Source organism: Mustela lutreola, chromosome 8 (assembly GCF_030435805.1).
Source record: "Mustela lutreola isolate mMusLut2 chromosome 8, mMusLut2.pri, whole genome shotgun sequence".
NCBI classification, from domain to species: domain Eukaryota; kingdom Metazoa; phylum Chordata; class Mammalia; order Carnivora; family Mustelidae; genus Mustela; species Mustela lutreola.
This window is the reverse complement of record NC_081297.1, coordinates 130,403,861-130,427,119: the sequence shown is the minus strand read 5'-3', so window position 1 is coordinate 130,427,119 and position 23,259 is coordinate 130,403,861. Positions and strand designations below refer to the sequence as shown.

General features: G+C 35.1%; 2 protein-coding genes and 1 pseudogene across 17 annotated transcripts in view; 2 read left to right on the top strand and 1 right to left on the bottom strand.

Moving 5' to 3' along the window:
- ANKS1B (ankyrin repeat and sterile alpha motif domain containing 1B) overlaps positions 1 to 23,259 on the top strand; it is a 1,139,726-nt gene that overhangs the window by 90,382 nt on the left and 1,026,085 nt on the right. The gene's annotated exons all lie outside the window — the stretch shown is intronic.
- Positions 14,372 to 14,485, bottom strand: LOC131839311 (dolichyl-diphosphooligosaccharide--protein glycosyltransferase subunit 4-like). The gene has a single exon (XM_059186626.1). The coding sequence runs from the start codon at positions 14,483 to 14,485 to the stop codon at positions 14,372 to 14,374; it is 114 nt and encodes a 37-aa protein (XP_059042609.1).
- Positions 17,346 to 19,444, top strand: LOC131838218 (large ribosomal subunit protein uL5-like; annotated as a pseudogene).

The following is a 23,259-nucleotide window of genomic DNA, read 5'->3' as shown; positions in this document are numbered from 1 at the left end:
CTACCATTTAGACACGGTGTTAAGTGATTTACGTTTATTATTGGATTTAATTCTCACAACGGTCTAATGAGGTAAAGTATCAGTAACATAGCCTCCATTTCAGATGTGGAAACTGAAGCACAGGGTAAGAAAGTTGTCCCAAGTTACACAGTTTGTATGTGATTAAGCTAAGATTTGAGTCTGACAGATGGACAAGCAAGGAACATAGATTTGGGAGTTACATGGAAAAAACTGAAGATTATAATATGTCTGTTTTTGGGAAGATTGAGAATAAGACGTTTGTGATTTTATTTTATGGATTCCTTTCGCACATTGAGGTCCTTCATCCATTTTGAGTCTATTTTTGTGTGTGGTGTAAGGAAATGGTCCAATTTCATTTTTCTGCATGTGGCTGTCCAATTTTCCCAGCACCATTTATTGAAGAGGCTGTCTTTTTTCCATTGGACATTCTTTCCTGCTTTGTCGAAGATTAGTTGACCATAGAGTTGAGGGTCTATTTCTGGGCTCTCTATTCTGTTCCATTGATCTATGTGTCTGTTTTTGTGCCAGTACCATGCTGTCTTGATGATGGCAGCTTTGTAATAGAGCTTGAAGTCCGGAATTGTGATGCCACCAACGTTGGCTTTCTTTTTCAATATCCCTTTGGCTATTCGAGGTCTTTTCTGGTTCCATATACATTTTAGCATTATTTGTTCCATTTCTTTGAAAAAGATGGATGGTACTTTGATAGGAATTGCATTAAATGTGTAGATTGCTTTAGGTAGCATAGACATTTTCACAATATTTATTCTTCCAATCCAGGAGCATGGAACATTTTTCCATTTCTTTGTGTCTTCCTCAATTTCTTTCATGAGTACTTTTATAGTTTTCTGAGTATAGATTCTGTGCCTCTTTGGTTAGGTTTATTCCTAGGTATCTTATGTTTTTGGATGCAATTGTAAATGGGATTGACTCCTTAATTTCTCTTTCTTCTGTCTTGCTGTTGGTGTAGAGAAATGCAACTGATTTCTGTGCATTGATTTTATATCCTGACACTTTACTGAATTCCTGTATAAGTTCTAGCAGTTTTGGAGTGGAGTCTTTTGGGTTTTCCACATATAGTATAATATCTTCTGCGAAGAGTGATAATTTGACTTCTTCTTTGCCGATTTGGATGCCTTTAATTTCCTTTTGTTGTCTGATTGCTGAGGCTAGGACCTCTAGTACTATGTTGAATAGCAGTGGTGATAATGGACATCATGGAAACAAATGATAATGAAAATACAACGGTTCAAAATCTGTGGGACACAACAAAGGCAGTCCTGAGAGGAAAATATATAGCGGTACAAGCCTTTCTCAAGAAACAAGAAAGGTCTCAGGTACACAACCTAACCCTACACCTAAAGGAGCTGGAGAAAGAACAAGAAAGAAACCCTAAGCCCAGCAGGAGAAGAGAAATCATAAAGATCAGAGCAGAAATCAATGAAATAGAAACCAAAAAAACAATAGAACAAATCAACGAAACTAGGAGCTGGTTCTTTGATTTTATTTTAAAATGTTAACTTTGGTTTGGTATACTTACCATTTTCCTAAAGAGGTAATTTCCAATATAAACAACAGTTTATAGAGAGAAGAGGCAAAATTTACTAAATATTTTGGTGATTTAATTTCTTTTTAGATTGGAGCTCTGATTCCCAATCTGGGATCTATGAATGCCAAGGGATACATAAAAACAGTATGAATCTTTTTAAAAATTGTTTTCAGTATTAAAGAAAGCCTAATGAAATTACATATTTACCTTTTCCTGAGGCTGTACTGATGAACTAAAAATATCAAAGTTCAAAATACCACATCCTTATTTTATCACTGTCATTTGTGCCAATAAAAATAGTTATCAGGTTGCTAGATGGACATTTCTGATTTTTGTTCTACATTGGTGATATTTTTCCCCCTCTCTCTATTTTTTTCTCCCCCTGATCTTCTTTTTAATTGGAGTATATCATACACGCAGAAAAGGACACTCAGTTAAGTGTACAACATAATGAATTAGTACAAAAAAAACCACATGCAATTAGCACCCAGAATAAGAAATAGAACATTACTAGCACTCAGAAATATCCCTTATGCTTTCTTCCAATTTATAGCACATATTTTTATTGAAAATATACCTAGGAATGGTATTACTAGGTTGTAGTAACTCTTTTTAGGAAAGGCTATACAAACTTTACACTTCTAGAAATCCATGAGTGCTCTCCTATCATTTGGTGTTGTTACTCTTTTTAACTTTAGCCATTTTAGAAAGTATATATCTTTTCTCATCTCTGGTTTGCCTTCTTACTTTATTAATATTGTGTTTGATGAGTAGAAATTATTAATTTTAACTAGTTCAGAGTATCAATATTTTTCTTTGTGGCTAGTCCTTTTTTTTTTTTTTTTTTAAGATTTTATTTATTTATTTGAGAGAGAGAGCAAGTAAGAGAGAGTGTGAGAGGGGAGAAGGTCAGAGGAAACAGCAGACTCCCCATGGAGCTGGGAGCCCAATTCAGGACTTGATCCTAGGACTCCAGGATCATGACCTGAGCTGAAAGCAGTGCTTAACCAACTGAGCCACCCAGGCGCCCCGTGGTTAGTGCTTTTTGTGTCCAATTTAAAACTTTTTACCTGCATCTAGTTCATGAGATATTTCTTTATGTTACCTACTAGAAGTTTTATTATTCTTTCACAGTTAGAGCTCTTATTTATTAGGAATTGAACTTTAGAAAGGATGTGGATATATGTTCGTTTTCATTCCCCATGTTGATGTTCAATTGAACCAGAACCACTTACTGAAAAAGATCATTCTTTTTCTATCACTCTCCAGTGACACTTGAAAAATACATATTTGGGTTTGTTTTGTACTCTGTTCTGTTTGATTGGTCCATGTATTTATCCCTGTGCCAATATTATACTGTTTTTCTTTTTCCAAATGTATTTTATTTTATTAAAAAATTTTTTTATCATGTATGTTAGTCACCACACAATACATCATTAATTTTTGATGTAGTGTTCCAAGATTCATTGTTTACATATAACACCAAATTCCAATTAGTTAGCATATGGTGAACTGTTTGTTTCAGGTGTAAAAGTTTAGTGATTCAGCACTTATATAAATACTCAGTGCTCATCATAAGTCCCCTCCTTAATCCCTATCACCTATTTAACCCATCTCCCTCCAGTAACCTTCAGTTTGTTCTCTATAGTTAAGAGTTCTGTTTCTTCATTTGCTTCTTTTTTCCTCCATGTGGCTTATATATACAATGGAATATCTCTCATTAATAAAAAAGAATGGAATCTTGTGATTTGCAATGACATGGATGGAGCTAGAAAGTATTATGTTAAGCAGTTTATTTTATTTTATTTTGTTACTGTTAATGATTTTATTTATTTATTTGACAGAGACAGAGCACAAACAGGGGAAGAGGCAGGCAGAGGGAGAGGGAGCAGTTGCCTAAGCTGGGAGCCTAATGTGGGGCTCGATCTGAGGACTCTAGGCTCATGACCTGAGCTGAAGGCAGAGGCTTAACTGACTGAACCACCCAGGCTCCACCTCCCCCTTTTAAAAAGATTTTATTTATTTGACAGAGAGAGAGAGAATCACACTATTTCAATTAGTTACCTAGATGTCTGATGGTGTACCTTTTCCCTTCTCTTCAAAACTTTTTACTATTTTAAGTTTAGAATTAGCTTGTCAGTTTCTACAAAACTATTGAGATTTTTATTGAAATTGCATTGACTCTATAGAATAGTATTGGGAAATTGACATATTATCAGTATTTACTCCATGAGGATGGTATATTTCTCCATTTATTCAGATATCCTTACAAATTTTTTTCTAGCTTTATTAAGATATGATTGACAAAAATAGTGTATTTTTAGGTTGTACCTATGATTTTTTAAAGATGTATATGTGATGACAATATACATATACATAAATATTTAAAATAATGTTTTCTAGTATTCTCTGTAGATATTTTACTCCTCATTCATTTGTTTTGTTACTAATTATTTTATATTTTTGATATTATTAATAGTACCATTTAAAAACTTCTGTGTCTATATATTTTTTTGTTGCTGCTGATGGTGTATAAAGCCAATTGCTTTTTTATTTTGACCTCAAATCCAATGATCTTGCTATATTTCCTTATTAATTCTAGTAATTTATGTTTCTTTGGATTTTCTACATGATAGCAGCAGTTTTATTTCTTCCTTTTCATTGCTTATATCTTTTATTTCCTTTTCTTGCCTATTGCATTGGCTATGACTTCTAGTAAATTGTTGAAGAGCAGTGGTGTTAGTGGCATCTTTATTTGGTTTCCAGTCTCAAGAAGAAAGTTTTCATTGTTTCATAATTAAGTTCAATGATTGCTGTAGAGTTTAATTTTTATTTATTTTCAGAGTATAATGCATACATGAGGTATGTATATAATATTTGTATAGCACAATTCTTGTAAACTGAACACATTTGTGTCGTAAGCACTCAGATCAACAAATCAGCCCTCCTGGAGCTCTTCTCTTACTTATTTGCATTCACTATTCCCAAAGGATTACCACTCTCCTGACTTCTAAATGCCTTAAGTTTTTAAAATAGAAACTTTATAATCAGCCTAAGACAGTTCCATTTTATTGCAAGTTTGCTAGTTTAATTTTTTTTTTTATCATGAATGGGTGTTGAATTTTATAGAAAGCCTTTCCTGCATCTTTTGAGATGATCATATAATTTTCCTTTCTCATGCTGTTCCAGTAGTAAATTACATTATGTTATAGAATAGACTGAACTTGATCATCCCTTTGATATTTGTAGGATTTGATTTCCTGATGCTTCATTTAGGAGTTTTACATTCATATTCCTGGGTAAGATTTGCCTTTGATTTTGCTTTCTTGAGATATCCTTATACAGTTTTGGTGTTGTCATCCTGGCATTCAAAAACATATTCGGAAGTGTTTCCTATTTTTCTGTTCTTTGAAAGAGTTACGTGTACTACTGGAGTTATTTCTTTCTTAAGAATTTGGCAGAATAAAGAGATTTATGTCAAAAGTTGTCTCTAGGATGGGTTAGAATGGGGGAATATATGGAGATCTGTTGGCATTTATTCTAATTCCAATATAAGGTGACAATTGCTTTGACTAGGTTGGTGGCATGGGAAGAGAAAGGACAAATAATAGCAGTGTTGACCTTTTGATTCATACAGCATTTTATAGCTCATATATTGCTTTTATTTTGAGTTTTACAATGATGTTGGTAAGTAGAAGATTTAAAGAAAGGAGGAGTTGAAGAGAACTGTAAGCTTTGGCTTTTAAGTTACTGAGAGATTACTGGTGCCGCTGACTTAAGTAGTGATGTCAGGTTCCTTTTTTCCTCTCTTGTTGAAGAAGGACTATAGAACATATGTGTTTATTATCTTCTTCCTTGAACCACTCTGAATGAAAGAAGAAATATAAAAACAAAAAGTAAATCAGTGGTGATGCTGGAAATCAGGAAGAATGGCCTGAGAAAATCGTAATTCCCTTATCTATAAAATGATAGGCATAGATTAAGTGATTGCTATTTTTTTTTTTTTTTTGGATTTCTAAACTTCGGTTGATTATATAGGCTAACTTACAAATTCACATCTTCTTATAGTAATTTGTTTCATAGAAGAGATCTGTGAGAGCAAATACTAGAATCACAACTTTGGCAATTAATTTTTTGACAAATTGCTCTCTTTTTTTTTTTTTTTTTGCTTACCTATCTTTTTTTATAAACATATATTTTTTATATACATATATTTTTATCCCCAGGTCTGTGAATCACCGGGTTTACACACTTCACAGCACTCACCAAATCACATACCCTCCCCAATGTCCATAATCCCACCCCCTTCTCCCCAACCCCTTCCCCCCGGCAACCCTCAGTTTGTTTTGTGAGATTAAGAGTCACTTATGGTTTGTCTCCCTCCCAATCCCATCTTGTTTCATTTATTCTTCTACCCACTTAAGCCTCCATGTTGCATCACCACTTCCTCATATCAGGGAGATCATATGATAGTTGTCTTTCTCTGCTTGACTTATTTCGCTAAGCATGATACGCTCTAGTTCCATCCACGTTGTTGCAAATGGCAAGATTTCATTTCTTTTGATGGCTGCATAGTATTCCATTGTGTATATATACCACATCTTCTTGATCCATTCATCTGTTGATGGACATCTAGGTTCTTTCCATAGTTTGGCTATTGTGGACATTGCTGCTATAAACATTCGGGTGCATGTGTCCCTTTGGATCACTACATTTGTATCTTTAGGGTAAATACCCAATAGTGCAATTGCTGGGTCATAGGGCAGTTCTATTTTCAACATTTTGAGGAACCTCCATGCTGTTTTCCAGAGTGGCTGCACTAGCTTGCATTCCCACCAACAGTGTAGGAGGGTTCCCCTTTCTCCGCATCCTCGCCAGCATCTGTCATTTCCTGACTTGTTGATTTTAGCCATTCTGACTGGTGTGAGGTGATATCTCATTGTGGTTTTGATTTGTATTTCCCTGATGCCGAGTGATATGGAGCACTTTTTCATGTGTCTGTTCGCCATCTGGATGTCTTCTTTGCAGAAATGTCTGTTCATGTCTTCTGCCCATTTCTTGATTGGATTATTTGTTCTTTGGGTGTTGAGTTTGCTAAGTTCTTTATAGATTCTGGACACTAGTCCTTTATCTGATATGTCGTTTGCAAATATCTTCTCCCATTCTGTCAGTTGTCTTTTGATTTTGTTAACTGTTTCCTTTGCTGTGCAAAAGCTTTTGATCTTGATGAAATCTCAGTAGTTCATTTTTTCCCTTGCTTCCCTTGCCTTTTGCGTTGTTCCTAGGAAGATGTTGCTGCGGCTGGAGTGTTGTTACCAAAAGAAGGAAGAAATGAATTACAGGCATCCAGCTCCCCACAAATATTTACTGTGTAGTCCAGGTTGAGGCATAGGTCTAAGTAAAAGGACTCCTAATTTAGATGGAATAAGTACCAAAAAACTTAACAAAACCCCAAACCTCCTTTTTTGGATGGCTATTAAGCTAGGTTCTTCCTGCCTAATTTTCTAGCTTCTATTAAGTAGGTGATTCATAAGTTTGCTTTATGTCAAGTCCCTTTCCCTCAGCTTCTTACTTTCCTTTAGAAGTATAGTTACATGTAAACAAATTTCCAAAACCTGTGACTTGTAGCTCTCACTCGGCTGCTAAGCATTCACAGCTGCCAGGATCCCCCAACTACTCTTTTCCACACTGTCTAGGAGGTCTTGGCACTGACCATTTCTGGAACTAAGACCAAGACTGCAAGACTTCTTCAAACACTTTATAAATAACCCAGTTTTAAATCTGAGGTCATTTTCCATATACTGACTTGAATAAAGGGCAGTTAGGAGTCTAGGAGGCCAGTCTATAAAGTTTGCTAAAATATCACTGGAGTGGAATAGAAGCATAGCACTAGTTAGCTCAGTTTTCTGTAATGTGACAAAATCTAAATTGTCCCCTCTCACACTCAATTAGATAGTATCTTGGAGTATAAAAATTATTACAGTTGGGCATGTAATAATTCCATGAGCTAAGCTTTGAATCTTATTTAAAGAATATAGGTTTGAAAAGGAAACCAAATTAAGACAGTCATATATGTATATGGTTCTGTTAGTTTCTCACATTAATTTCTCATTAACACTGATGTTGCTTGCCTTAAATTATCTGGGGATGCAGTGTGATGGTGTGGGAGAGTGGAAAGATTACTAGGCAAAGGGTCAAGAGGTGTAAGCTGTGGGCTCAGCCTTAGTTAGCTCTACAAATTCCAAATTTAGAAGAGAAGAGGAAATCTATAGTTGCTCTCTGTAGTAGCTTAGGATCTAGGCAGGTTAGAGCTAACTTATTAGTGTTTTGAGTGCATTCTGTTTTGGGAAGTAATGATGGTATCTAAGGATGGAGACTTTGCTATATGCAAGACACTGTCTTGACTTTTAAAATATATCATATAAATCACCTGGCAACTCTCCAAGATAGATGATGTTATTCTCATTTCACAGATTAGGAAGCTGTCCACGGCTTAAGAGCTTGCCCAAAGTCACATGGCCAGTATGCAAAATCTAAATTGGAACCCAGTTCTATCCAACTCCAAAGCCCATGCTCCTTCTTTCTTTAAGAATTTTAGAATTGTATAAGATCTGTTATCCATTTTTGTATGCTGCTTCCTCCTTAGCATCTATCAGAGAGTAAGCTAGGAGGGAAGATTAGTGAATGTGAACAAAGGCACAAGATATGAATGCTCAGGTATATTCCACTTAATAATAAATAGTTCAGTGGTTTGAACAAGGAGTATGTGAGGGACAGTGTGATATCATTTTGAAAGTTAGGTTGAGGTGGAATCATGAAATCCTTGGTTATTAGGTCAAAGGATTATTAATATTTTCAACAGTCATTGGGAAATGCAATTTTTACCCAAATGGAAAAAATTAAGGGATAGAACTATTTTTTCCCCCCTAGCATTAGGAAAAAAAATAGTTCAGGTTTGGGGGATGTTGAAATAAAAGTTTTAAGGAGCTCATTGGCAGGGCCTGGAAATACCTGCTTGAGCTTTGGAGAGGGATCAAGGATTGATTAAATTTGAGAGGCACCCACATAGAAGAGCAGCAAAAAGAAAAAAAAAAATCACTATCTGGATGTTAGTCTATATAGGAATGAATGAAAAAATGGTACAACCCACATGGAAATATTAGTTCCTAACAAGGTTTGCCTTTCCATTCCTTGTGACATCTGAGTGTAGGGATGGAGAATTCTGTAGCATACTACTCTTTCCATCTGGTCTAGGAATACTGGGTGAGCTCTCTAAACTAAGAGAGATAAATCCAGTTTTTCTTGTGTCGTCTTTTCCACCTTTACATTTTCTCTTTTTCACTCCCTTTCTCTCCTACAGGATTCTATTTCAACACACTTACTGCTGCAGTAAAACTGTTTGGTGGCATGGTATAAAAAAAAATAGAATGGACTGTAGCACTTGGATGTTGAGTGGGAAGGTGAAAAAGTGCATGAGGTTAATTTCTTATTCTGTATTGAAGATCAAAGATATCCCTAAACTTGAATATCCCTAAACTTTATATCTTTGATAGCTGAATAGCATTCATAGTATTTAGCTACGTTAAGCAAGACATTATGGACAAGCTAGACTACTTAGCATTATGGAAAATATGAGACAATCTTTAGAGCCCTTGTTCAGGTGACTGTTAGATAAAAATAAAAATATTTTGTAGCATATGAACTGGGTTCATTAGCTATCTTAAGTCTACCTTTGTCCTTTTTCTTACTGTTGTTATTATATAAATAACACAGATGTTTTGCTTTATATCTACTGTAGGAAACAGTCTAATGCTGATTTTAACTATGGAGAGCCTCTCATGTTTTTCCACTCTGAAAAACACTTTGTGCTTTTTTTAAAATATCCTTTTACAAATACAATCCTGAACTGCTTTGTTTCCTTTTTTTATGCATAAGAACATGCTCATTGGAAGCATATTGTGTGTGACGATTGTCCCTTGTTCAATTTTGTGCACTGATGGTGAGCAGAAAATCTTTTTAGCTTCCTTCTTTGGAAAAATGATTTCTACAACACCACTCCAAAAATTCAGTGTTAACAGTAAAATTACTTCTAGAGCTATTACAATGAAGAATAAGAGAAAAACCCATGTTAAAAATGAATAATGCATTTATTTTAATCTTTGGCTTCTCTCCTCCACCAGCTTCTTATTTGGCTACAAAAAGGATTCAGTTAAATTCCCCAAAAGTGTTAATTTTTTTTTTTTTCTGGAGCTGTTCCAGGAACATGTCAAAGGAATTTTGAAAACGAATACTCACTTATATATAACGGCTTTGGAATACATAATAGGATATATATGCTTTTAAAATGATCAGGAGTAGAGCATGAAGAATATAAAAAAGAAGGTGTAAGCTCCTTTATTGTTGTTAATGATTAAACCAAAATTGTTTGCATGTGAACAGATTTAATTGTTTACAAAATCTGCATAACACCGTGGTTAACAGAATTAGATGATGGAGAGGGAGAAATACGAGATTTTATCCTGATTATGATTCATAGGTGTTCATATAATAAATTGCTTTTCCTAAATATAATCTGAAAGAAAAATAGCAATGAAAGCAATTAGGTACTTATAGACAACTAAAAATAGTTCTATTGATTCTGTATTATTAATTATAGGTTAATCTGAATCAGGAGGGTAATAAGACTTAGAAAACGAATAAGGTGTCCTTAGATTCTTGAGAAGGGTCAGTGACAGGGTAACTAGACACCTCTTTTTAAAGAAATTGCTCTTCTTAACGATTTAACTTGTTCTACTAAGGATTTTTTTAAATATTGATTTTCTTCCTTTATTTTAAGTGATTATGTGAAATATGAAGAGATCAATATCATCATTCTCTAAAATATTATTTGTTATTTTGCAATTTATAACAATATATCTGTTTCCACTTTCTCTTACAAATTTCTCTCTACACTGGTCAAATATGAATAGATCTTTGACAATGCATAGAGTTGTTTTGTTTATGGAATGTGCCTAATGATTGTGGTAGTCTGATTGTTCTATTAACCCCAGTTTCACACACTTTGGAAACCATTCTCCATGTGTCCTCCAGGGAGCTCTTTCTTTAACATATATATTTGATCATATTAGTAGACTACTTAAGATTCTTAAGAGACTTTCATGACCCCAGCCTTTGCACAGTCCTCCCTCTACTCTACCTGGAATATATTTTCTTTTCTTTCTTCCTTTTTTTTTTTTTTTTTTTTTAAATGAAGCCTTCTCCAGACTTTTACAGGCTGATATATCCTGGTATTTTTGGCCTTTGTGTCTTCATTGTAGACTTTCATTATAACACATGTAACACTCTTTTTTTTTTTTCAATATCCATGTTTGTGTTTCTCTTCTAAACTCAGAACTCCAAAGAGGATGGGAGTCCAAGTAGTGTTTTCAGATTCCCAGTAAACATTAATCTTTGGGATTCAGGAACAAGAAATCATAATTCCTAGAAATTCTTAGGAATTCCTGGAAGCATAAGTTGTTCTTAAAGTACTTACAGCAGTCTTTATATACTATATTCATTATTATGAATATCTAAAATTCATATACTATATGAATAGTATATTCATATACTATGAATATGAAATACTAAGCTTAGTAGTATTTATAAAGAAGTGTAGCTTCCACTGAATATTTTTAAACACTAGAAAACACCAGTGAATAGTTAGTGGGTTTTTCAAATTATATAATATGCAGACTTCCTAGTAAAGCTTAATAGACAATACAGAATCACATGGCAAATTGCTTATGTAAGGACTTATTTTGCTTCTAAAACTTGTTATTTCTTGAAATTCTACTCATAGGATTTATATGAAGTATCTTATGGATATAAATATGTTAATATTTATTTTGTTTTCAGGAGTGATTCACTCTTAGCCCAAGTAGGGCCATGAACACACATTTAACTTGACAACAGCTACAAACAAGATTGACCAATGAAATTGTGACCCTCTTTCTTCTATTTTTGCCTGCCCTGGTTCCTAGAAATGTTGATCTTAACCTTCTACAACTTGTGTTGTGTCAGCACTTACTGTTCTGGTTGCCAGCTTGACATCTGTATGTTCTTTTAACCAGTAATGTCTCCATGTTGTTAAGCTTTAATTCTCACAGCAGAATTAGAATACATTTTTTAGTTCTGATTTTCCTTATTTGTAGACTGCTTTTTCTTTTTGAGGGGAGATTTACAATTCAAAAAATTATCAGTTTTTCTGAGAAATGCTGGAAACATTCTTTTTTAAAAATTATTTATTTATTTATTTGACAGACAGAGATAACAAGTAGGCAGAGAGACAGGCAGAGAGAGAAGGGGAAGCAGGCTCCCTGCTGAGCTGAGAGCCTGATGCAGGGCTCTATCCCAGGACCCTGGTATCATGACCTGAGCCGAAGGCAGAGTCTTTAACCCTCTGAGCCACCCAGGCACCCCTGGAAACTAATTCTTATATGGAAACAGTCTTCAATGCCTTGTGTATCAGACATTCAATGAAATATTTTGAGATATTTCCTAAGTGAATGTTCCTTTTTAGTCCTAAAGCATGTAAGATAGTATCTGGTGCTTAGAGATACTTAAGATACCTAAATAGATGCATCTGTGGCCTTTTTGAATCAGTGTCATGATAAAGTAGGGCATCAGAGTAGATTTTGTATTGACACCAGAAGTGCCAGGTTAGCTTACAATATTTTGGCAGTTTGGGAACAGGTATCCTTTATTTAGCTAAAATCTATGCGAAAACTGTTAAGATGGATAAAACTCACCAGAAACTCCCTGTTATATGCTTCTGTAGCACTATATAGCTATCTTTTATATTTTATAGTATTTCTATCTATGGCCACTAATTAATGACTTGTCTGATTATTGGTTGATACTTGTATTCTTGACTAGACTAGGTTTCCTGAGGGCAGGGATTATTTCCCTTATATTCGTAAGTGTGATCCTAGAAGGTGCTAGTTAACCACAGTACATGCATGGAATAAGCATTTTATTAAGTATTTATTATATGCATAAGTGAATGAAGGAAATAGCAATCTGAATGAAGCAGAGTAGTCTCAGAATGTGGGACTGAGAGGTTCTGAAGAACAATTTGAAAACCACTACTATATTCTTTGACACAGGCTGCATAATTATGTCACATGGTCTTGCAAAAGGTTTTTTCTGTATGTAAGATTGGTAGTGAAATATTATTACTCTAACTGTATGCCTTTTACCCCATTTTAGTAACATCTTTCATTATAAGAGATAGTGCATTATTAGTATTGTCATTGTTCCTATTATTTACTAACTTGTGACCTCTTTAGAAAGAGTGTTCCACCCCTCTCAAATTACTATTTTTGCCCAAATCACTCCCAAGGGTATTATAATATAAATGATCTATATTCTAAAGATTAAAAAAAATCTTTATTTAGATATTTAGTATCTCCTTCTTGATTAGTATAACTAGATTTGTGAAACGGAATAGACGGTATAGTAATACTTAGGTTGTTTTTACTTACGTCCTGATTTTATCTTGGTGATCATGTTTGGAGTAGGATGAGGGTGGAAAACTCAATTTGGAAAATTTGAACTGGAAGGGTTTGGAGATTGGGGTATGTGGTGGAAGAGGCATCTAATCTTCTGAATAGGTATTTTAGATAAGAATTTTCTGAAATTGTTAAGACTTTCCTCAACTTGTTTTCATTCTTTTTAACATAAAAGACCATCTGTATTCTGATGATTTCTAGGTTTCAAATGGTAAGGATAAAAAAGTATAAAAGTTTATTCTACACAGAACTAGTTTCTGGAGCTGGAAAATACGGAGGTTGGAGAGCAGCTACTCAGAATATTTGGTTGTTGTCTTGGAAAACTAAAATTTATGCTTAGAGTGAAAATGTAGATGTCTTAGTACAGATTTTTATGGAAAGTCAAACAAAAAGGGCTGGAAAGGAAGAGCATTTTATTGAATCTCTTGTATTCTTTAATTTTCAAAATACTAATTCTTGGATTTTTATCAGGTATATTTTATTTTATTTATTTGTGGGGAATTTGGACTAATGTTTATATTTGTGGCTGATTTAGAGTATATTGAACTAGCTAAGAAATTTTCCCCATATGTATTTACCAAAAACAAATAGAGCTATCAATTTTGAACTCGACATTAACACAATCTTCACTGAAAAAGAGCAATCAAGCAAATTTAATCTATTCATACAAAATTAACTCTTTTCCTTGAGTCACTTAATGTAATTGTGGTATTTCTGGTTGAGATTGTAAAATGCTTTCAACTATTTTGTGGGGATTAAAAAGGAAGACAGAAAAAACTATTCTATATTTATAAAAACCTAACATTATTGATATGTTTTGTGTATTGAAAATTGAGTTAGATGATTTGGTTTACTTTGAAGTTGCACATTTAAAATAAAGACTACAGCGAGAAGATGGGACTTTCAAGTTACTAAGGACTTAGGATAAATATTAGAGAAAAGAAAGAGTTCATAAAAATAATAACTCCAATGAATGGGCTCTTTTAAAAAAATCTATATTTTTATACAGGGGGGAGGAAATAGAAAAGAATAGGGCCCAATGCTGGGCCCTATTCAGTGACAGCTTCTTGTTCCATAGGGTTAAGGAAGACTTTGAGGAAATAAAAATTGTTTGAAAAAAAAAAAAACATAGGTATAGTTGCTGTGTATGTTGTAATGGGTAGAGTGATGAAGGGAAATGTGAAGGCCCCTCACACTCTACATTTTGCCTCAGACTAAGTTCTAGAACTCTGGAGTGAAAAAAGTGCTACTTTCATTCCTGCTTTTTGGGGTTGTTGATAGAAACGAAGTGATAGAGAATGACAAGCAGGAAGGGTGACATGTTCAGCATGTTGGTAAAGATGGTGAGATGCACGTCTGTGATCATGTTCTGATGCAGTGTGTGCACTAGCTCCAATGAATGGACATTTTTTTTTTTTTAGACTTTAATTTTTTATTTTTTATAAACATATATTTTTATCCCCAGGGGTACAGGTCTGTGAATCACCAGGTTTACACACTTCACAGCACTCACCAAATCACATACCCTCCCCAATGTCCATAATCCCACCCCCTTCTCCCAAACCCCCTCCCCCCGGCAACCCTCAGTTGTTTTGTGAGATTAAGAGTCACTTATGGTTTGTCTCCCTCCCAATCCCATCTTGTTTCATTTATTCTTCTTCTACCCACTTAAGCCTCCATGTTGTATCACCACTTCCTCATATCAGGGAGATCATATGATAGTTGTCTTTCTCTGCTTGACTTATTTCGCTAAGCATGATACGCTCTAGTTCCATCCATGTTGTTGCAAATGGCAAGATTTCATTTCTTTTGATGGCTGCATAGTATTCCATTGTGTATATATACCACATCTTCTTGATCCATTCATCTGTTGATGGACATCTAGGTTCTTTCCATAGTTTGGCTATTGTGGACATTGCTGCTATAAACATTTGGGTGCATGTGCCCCTTTGGATCACTACATTTGTATCTTTAGGGTAAATACCCAATAGTGCAATTGCTGGGTCATAGGGCAGTTCTATTTTCAACATTTTGAGGAACCTCCATGCTGTTTTCCAGAGTGGCTGCACCAGCTTGCATTCCCACCAACAGTGTAGGAGGGTTCCCCTTTCTCCGCATCCTCGCCAGCATCTGTCATTTCCTGACTTGTTGATTTTAGCCATTCTGACTGGTGTGAGGTGATATCGCATTGTGGTTTTGATTTGTATTTCCCTGATGCCGAGTGATATGGAGCACTTTTTCATGTGTCTGTTGGCCATCTGGATGTCTTCTTTGCAGAAATGTCTGTTCATGTCCTCTGCCCATTTCTTGATTGGATTATTTGTTCTTTGGGTGTTGAGTTTGCTAAGTTCTTTATAGATTCTGGACACTAGTCCTTTATCTGATATGTCGTTTGCAAATATCTTCTCCCATTCTGTCAGTTGTCTTTTGATTTTGTTAACTGTTTCCTTACACGGGCAGCAACCTCTTCGACCTCTGCCGCAGCAACATCTTCCTAGGAACAACGCAAAAGGCAAGGGAAGCAAGGGAAAAAATGAACTACTGGGATTTCATCAAGATGAATGGACATTTTTGAAAAATAAAACAATTATTAAAAATACGATTAAAATAGTTGTTTCAGAAGGCAGAAAAAAACACAAAGAGAGAAATTATACTGTATAGGATTCTACCTTACTTTGCTACCTGAGCACCTTTCAGACATGGATATCTCTCACTGGAGTAGATTTCTAACATTTCTGATTTTGTGCTCCCATGCTATATCACTTTCTGGTAACTGGCTTAGGGAGGCTCCTCCCCAGCTTTATCTTCAGGTATATATATCCCTTCAGATTCACTTCTCTGCATCTCTTGTCTTGGAGAAAGTGGTTGCTGTTCTACTTGTAGAATTCCAGCAGATCTTTTCTTATATCTCAGGTTGAATTCATAGGTGTTCAGAATGTTTTGATAGATATCTAGCTAAATTCAAGAGAGCAGATGAAATGAGGTTGCCTACTCTTCCACCATCCTGCTTCCTTCTCTAAAACCTGTACTCTTTATAAAATACTGGTGAAAGAAGTTGAAGACAATACAATGAAATGGAAAGGTATCCCATACTCATGGATTAGGAGAATAAATATTGTTAAAATGTTTATACCACCCAAAGCAATCTACACATTAAATGTAATCCCTAGTAAAATACCAACAGCATTTTTCACAGAACTAGAACAAACAATCCTAAAATGTTCATGGAACTGGAAAAGACCTCAAATAGCCAAAGCAGTTGAAAAAAGAAGATGAGAACTTGGGGAATCACAATCCCAGATTTCAAGATAAATTATAAAGTTGTAGTAATCAGAACAGTATGGTATACTGTCACAACAATAGACTTATAGATTAATAGGACAGAATAGAAAATGTAGTAATCAAAACAGTATGATACTGGCACAAAAATAGGTACATAGGATCATTAGAAAAAAATAAGAAACCCAGAAATCATGATTACATCTTCAATTAATCTTCAACAAACAAGGCAAAATATGCAGTGGGAAAAAGATATTCTCTTCAACAAATGGTTTTGAGAAAACTGGATAGCTACATTCAAAAGAATGAAATTGGATCACTTTCTTAATCCATACACAAAAAATAAACTCCAAATAAATTAAAGATCTGAAAGAACTGAAACCATAAAAATTGTAGAATACAGTGCAAGCGTTAATGTCTCTGACATTGACCATAGCAACACCCTTCTAGATAGGTTTCCAGAGGCAGAGGAAACAAAAGCAAAAATAAGCTGTTGGGACCATATCAACATAAAAGCTTCTGTACAACAAAGGAAACAATAGAGCTAAAGACAACTACGGAATGGGAAAAGATATGCAAATAATTTATCCAATGAAGGACTGGTAGCTCTAATGTGTAAAGAACTGCTACAACTCAACACCAAAAAATCCCCCAAAAGTCCAATTAATAAATGGGCAGAATACCTGAACAGACATTTCTCCAAAGAAGACATCCCGATGACCAGCAGACACATGAAAGGATGCTTAACATTACTCATCATTAAAAAAATGCAAATCAAAACTGCAATGACAAGGCACCTCACACATGTAAGAATAGCTAAAATCAACACAAGAAAGGAATATTTAAGAGGATATGGAGAAAAAGGATTCCATGTGCTCTGTTGGTAGAAATAATGAACCTGTGTAGCCTTGTGGAAAACAGTATGGAAGTTCCTCAAAAAATTGAAAATGGAAGTATTATATGATCTGGTAAGTCCACTACTGGATATTTACCAAAGCATGCAAAAACACTAATTTGAAAAGAAATATGCACCACTGTGTTTATTTTAGCATTATGTACAATAGCCAAGTTATGGAGGTAGTGCAGATGACAATGGATAGATGAATGGATGGATAATGGCTGTAAAAGATATCAACCATATATCATAAAATCTTATTGAGTCTTCAAGAAACCACAGTTAAAATAAAACCAGTAAGCATAAATCATTGTTGATAATATGGTTGTCAGATACAAAACAGTTTTTAAGAAATGTTTCTGTAATGTCATGAAGAGGAAATAATGATGTGTCATTAAAATTCCACATTATTCATTTTGATTTTATCTTTGTGTACAGTGTAAGAGAATGGTCGAGTTTCATTCTTATACATATAGCTGTCCAATTTTCCCAGCACCATTTATTGAAGAGACTGTCTTTTTTTCCACTGTGTATTTTTTCCTGCTTTGTCGAAGACTATTTGACCGTAGAGTTGAGGGTCCATATCTGGACTCTCTACTCTGTTCCACTGGTCTATGTGTCGGTTTTTATGCCAGTACCATGCCCTCTTGGTGATCACAGCTTTGTTGTAAAGCTTGAAATCAGGTAACGTGATGCCACCAGTTTCATTTTTGTTTTTCAACATTTCCTTAGCAATTCGGGGTCTCTTCTGATTCCATACAAATTTTAGGATTATTTGCTCCAGTTCTTTGAAAAATACCGGTAGAATTTTGATCAGAATGGCATTAAAAGTATAGATTGCTCTAGGCAGTATAGACATTTTAACAATGTTTATTCTTCCAATCCAAGAGCATGGAATAGTCTTCCATCTTTTTGTGTCTTCTCCAATTTCTTAAATGAGTGTTCTGTAGTTCCTCAAGTACAGATCCTTTACCTCTTTGGTTAGGTTTATTCCCAGGTATCTTATGGCTCTTGGTGCTATAGTAAATGGAATCGATTCTCTAATTTCCCTTTCTGTATTTTCATTGTTAGTGTATAAGAAAGCCACTGATTTCTGTACATTGACTTTGTATCCTGCCACATTACTGAATTGCTGTATGAGTTCTAGTAGTTTGGGGGTGGAGTCTTTTGGGTTTTCCATATAAAGAATCATGTCATCTGCGAAGAGAGAGAGTTTGACTTCTTCATTGCCAATTTGGATACCTTTTATTTCTCTTTGTTGTCTGACTGCTGTTGCTAGGACTTCTAATACTACCTGCTCTTGGGACTCATCCTAGGACCCTGAGCCAAAGGCAGATGCTTACCTGACTAAGCTACCAGTGCCCCAAAGAATATTTGATTACAGTTCAATCACAGATTTTGTCGTTCTGCTCTCCATCATGGACAAGATCAAGGTGAAAAGGAGATCCCCATTCAGGAACTTCACATCCCCAGGCACTGCCTCAACATCTGTGTGGAGGAGAGTGGAGACAGACTGAGTGAGGCCCGCCGAAGTGCTGGAGCAGCTCACAGGCCAGACCCCTGTGTTCTCCAAAGCTAAATACACTCTTTGTTTTTTTGGCATCAGGAGAAATGAAAAAAATTGCTGTGCACTGCACAGTCCATGGGGCCAAGGCAGAAGAAATCCTAGAGAAAAGTTTAAAGGTATAGGAGAATGAGTTAAGGAAAAATAACTTCTTGGAGTGCCTTGGTGGCTAAGCTTCTAACTCTTGATTTTAACTCTGGTCATGATCTCAGAATCATGAGATCAAGCACCCTATTGGGTGCTTGAAATTCTCTCTCTCCCTCTGCCCCCCCAACGCCAGCTCATGCATCCGTTTTCACTCTCTTTCTCTCTAAAATAAATAAATAAAATATTTATTTAAAAAAATAACTTCTTTGATATTGGAAACTTGGTTTTGAGGTCCAGGAACACATTGATCTGGGGATCAAATATGACTCAGGCATCGGTATCTATGGCCTGGATTTCCATGTGGTACTACTCTGAGCAGGCTAGTTTTCAGCATCACAGATAACGAGCACAGGACAGTCTGTGTTGGGGCCAAACACAGAATCAGCAAAGAGGAGGTCACATGCTGGTTTTATGATGGGATTATCTTTCCTGGCAAATAAATTCCTGTGTGTATCCAAAAGGCCAATAAAAATTTTTCAGTGAAATGTAAATAAAAAAGAAAATAAAAAATTTGATCACAGTGATAGTACTGTGTATGGCCACATTTCTCAGATTACATGATGAAGTAGAGACAAGGTAGGATTATGGATGGTATGAATTATGTCATTAGAAAGTTTAAAAAATATACATCCCACCTTTAAGAACAGAGAATATACATTTAGTGCTCATGTAACATAAGAAAACCATATACTAGTTTCCAGAGGACATCTAAAGGAATTTGAAGTTGAATAATTATACCCTCTGACTATAATGTGGTAAAACTAGAAGTATATTTTTAAAAGACAACAAATCTAAGCATTTGTAAATTTAAAAGCAAACATTAATTTTCAGGGTACAAAGGAAATAAAAACTGAATTTCATAAACTCCATGTATAATAATTGAAATGAAATATGAATTGTCAAAACCTAAGTGATCTGGACAAAATTCTACTCAGTAGAAATGTCATAGCCTGTAATGATTTTATTTTTAAATAGGAAAGAATAAAATAAGCATTCAACTAAAGAAAATGATATAATAGGGGCACCTGGGTGGCTCAGTGGGTTAAGCCTCTGCCTTCCGCTCAGGTCATGATCTCAGGGTCCTGGGATCGAGCCCCACATTGGGCTCTCTGCTCAGCGGGGAGCCTGCTTCCCCCTCTCTCTCTGCCTGCCTCCCTGCCTACTTGTGATCTTTCTCCCTGTTAAATAAATGAATAAAATCTTTAAAAAAATGATATAATAAAAAGTTGTATGTTGAATTGTTTTAGTTAAGAACAGAAAATAGTAAATTGGGGTGCCTGGATGGCTCAGTTAGTTAAGTGTCTGACTCTTGATTTCAGCTCAGGTCATGATCTCAGGGTTGTGCAATCAAGGCCCACATCAGACTTCGTGTTGGGCATGGAGCCTGCATTTTCCCTCCCTCTCTCTCTCTTAAACAAACAAAAAAACAAAATACAAAGAAAACCCCAGAAAGTAGTAAATTATTAAGTAAACAAACAAGTTGTGAATAAATGACTCATTTGGTAGATGTTTGATAAAAATAATGCTAACTTATATCTTTGGATATGACAATAAAATAGACCCATCTAGGCAAACCTGAAGAAAAAAAATAATACAGAACATTAGGAATGAAAATGGTGATAGCATTGCGAGTACAGAAGATAATAGATATAAAAATATATCTAGTTTTTAATCAATAAATTAGAAAACAAATGGAAATAATTGACTTCCTAGAAAAATATCAGTTACAGATTGATGCATGTCTTAGGTGACTGTACTGATAAATCAATAACCATAAACACACTGGAAATTTTCAGACTGTACTCCACAGAAGTGCTAGTTGTAGGTAATTTTACATGTTATTTCAAATTTTCAAGTGATAATTTGATTTCTAGATTAGTTGATTTATTCTGGAGGTTAGAAAAAGACAGAAAACTCTTCAGTTTACTTATTCTGATACCAAAACTGAAATGAAAGAGGTAAGAAAACTGGAGACCAATTTTACATATGAATAAGGATGCATAATCCTAAATTATAAATAGCAGTCTAGGATTATATTTAAAAATATATTCCGTGGGAAGATAAACAATTCCAGGAGCATAAAGATGATTCTTACCAGGAATTGAATATGTTAATGTATTAAAAGGGAAAACCTATATGATCCTGAATTATATCCCAAATAAATTTAACAAACAGTAAGAACATTCTGGATTACTTTTTCTATAGAAACAATGATTAATATGTATTAGGCACTGATCTAGCACTCTACATGGACTGTCTAATGTAATCTTCCTAACATCCCTATGAAGTAGCTAGTACTCATTCGCTTATTTTATATAGATAAGGAAACAGGCACAGAGTGGGTACATAATCCTACCACGGTCATGCAGTTACAGGTGGAACCAGCATCTGAACTTTGCAGTTTGAATTCCAAGTCTGTGTTTTTTTATCTATTATGCTATTCTTTGTCTTTTTATTCATTACTGAAAGAACAAATGCTTACTTAATGCCAAAAGATATCCAGTAGCAAACATCATATTAAATGGTATAAAATTCATGAACAAGACAAGAATTATCCTCTCATTATTTTAGTGGTTCTAGTCAATGCAGTTGTTTTAGGGAAAAAATAATCCAGGATAAGGGGCACCTGGGTGGTTCATTTGGTTAAGTGACTGCCTTTGGCTCAAGTCATGATCTTGGAGTCTCAGGAGTCCCTCATCAGGCGTCCTGCTCAGCAGGGAGTCTGCTTCTCCCTCTTTCTCCTCTCATGCTGTCTCAAATAACTAAATAATTAACTTAATAAGTAAAGTCTTTTAAAAAATCCAGGATAATGTCAGCTGATTAGCAATTCCAATGCCGCCTGAAATCCCCTTGCCATGCAACATAACATAGACACATACTCCAAGGATTAAGGTATGGAATATTTTGGGGATACCATTATTTTGCCTACCATAGTAGCTTTGGAAATTATTGTTATCTAAGAAGAGAATGAGGATAAGAAGAACAATTGCCACCAAAATCAGTGTTTGCATAATAGTGAGAAATTAATCTGCCTTGTCAGTTGGTTTATTTATTTATTTATTTATTTATTTATTTATTTATTTTTAGTTGGTTTATTTTTTATGAAATATATCCAGGTGGAGAAGAAGAGAAGTGAGGGCCAGGAGGAATATGTTTTATACTTTTAGGTCTAGTGACAAAGTTGAATGTAGGTTGAAATAGATGCTTTAGTTTTCTTTTCTTTTCTTTTTTTTTTTAAAGGAGATGTAGCTTCTTTTCTTTCTTTCTTTTTTTTTTTTTTTAAGATTTTATATATTTAATTGACATACAGAGTTCACAAGTAGGCAGAGCCGCAGGCAGAGAAAGGGGAAGAAGCAGGCTCCCTGCTGGCCAGAGAGCCGGATGTGGGACTCAATCCTAGGACCCTGGGATCATGACCTGAGCTGAAGGGAGCCACCCAGGCACCCCTAACTGGACATTTTAAATGTACATGTATGGTCACACTATTTTAGACACATTTGATCCACATGAGATGATTCTAGTGATAATAGAAGCTCATGATAATAAAATTATTTCATCACTGTGGAGATCAAAATTTAGAGTGCTCCAAATCATGTTTATGTCTGTCCAGTTCATCCAAAAATGGAATCAGTCTATTAAGATTCATACTGCAAAGAAAAGGGACTTTGTTTTGCATTGCTTGAAATTATCTGATGTGTCAGAGGACCATTTCTATATATTTTGACCCTACCTGCAGCATTTGATGCACATTCTCTGTGAGTCTGAGTATCTGGAACCCTGGAGTGATTTCAAGTGTCAGGGGTCAACATGAGAATGAAGAAAAGCTGAAGCCGTCTTGACTGCTAGGTGTTTACTCCAAAGATCCAAATGTAGTGAGCCAGAGGGGCATCTGCACCCCAAAGTTTTAGCAGCTGTGTCCATAATAGCCAAACAATGGAAAGAACCCAGGTATCCATCGACACATAAATAGATTAAGAAGATGTGGTATATACAATGGAATACTACTCAGCTATTAAAAAAATGAAATCTTGCCATTGGCAATGAAGTGGATGGAACTAGAGGGTATTATGCTATGCAAAATAAGTCAGAGAATGACAATTATCCTATGATCTCACTCATATGTGGAATTTAAGAAAACAATCATAGAGGAAGGAAGGAAGGAAAAAAATAAAACAAGACAAAATCAAAGAGGGAGACAAACTGTAAGAGACTCTTAATCGGAAACAAACTGAAAATTGCTGGGAGGGAGGAGGAT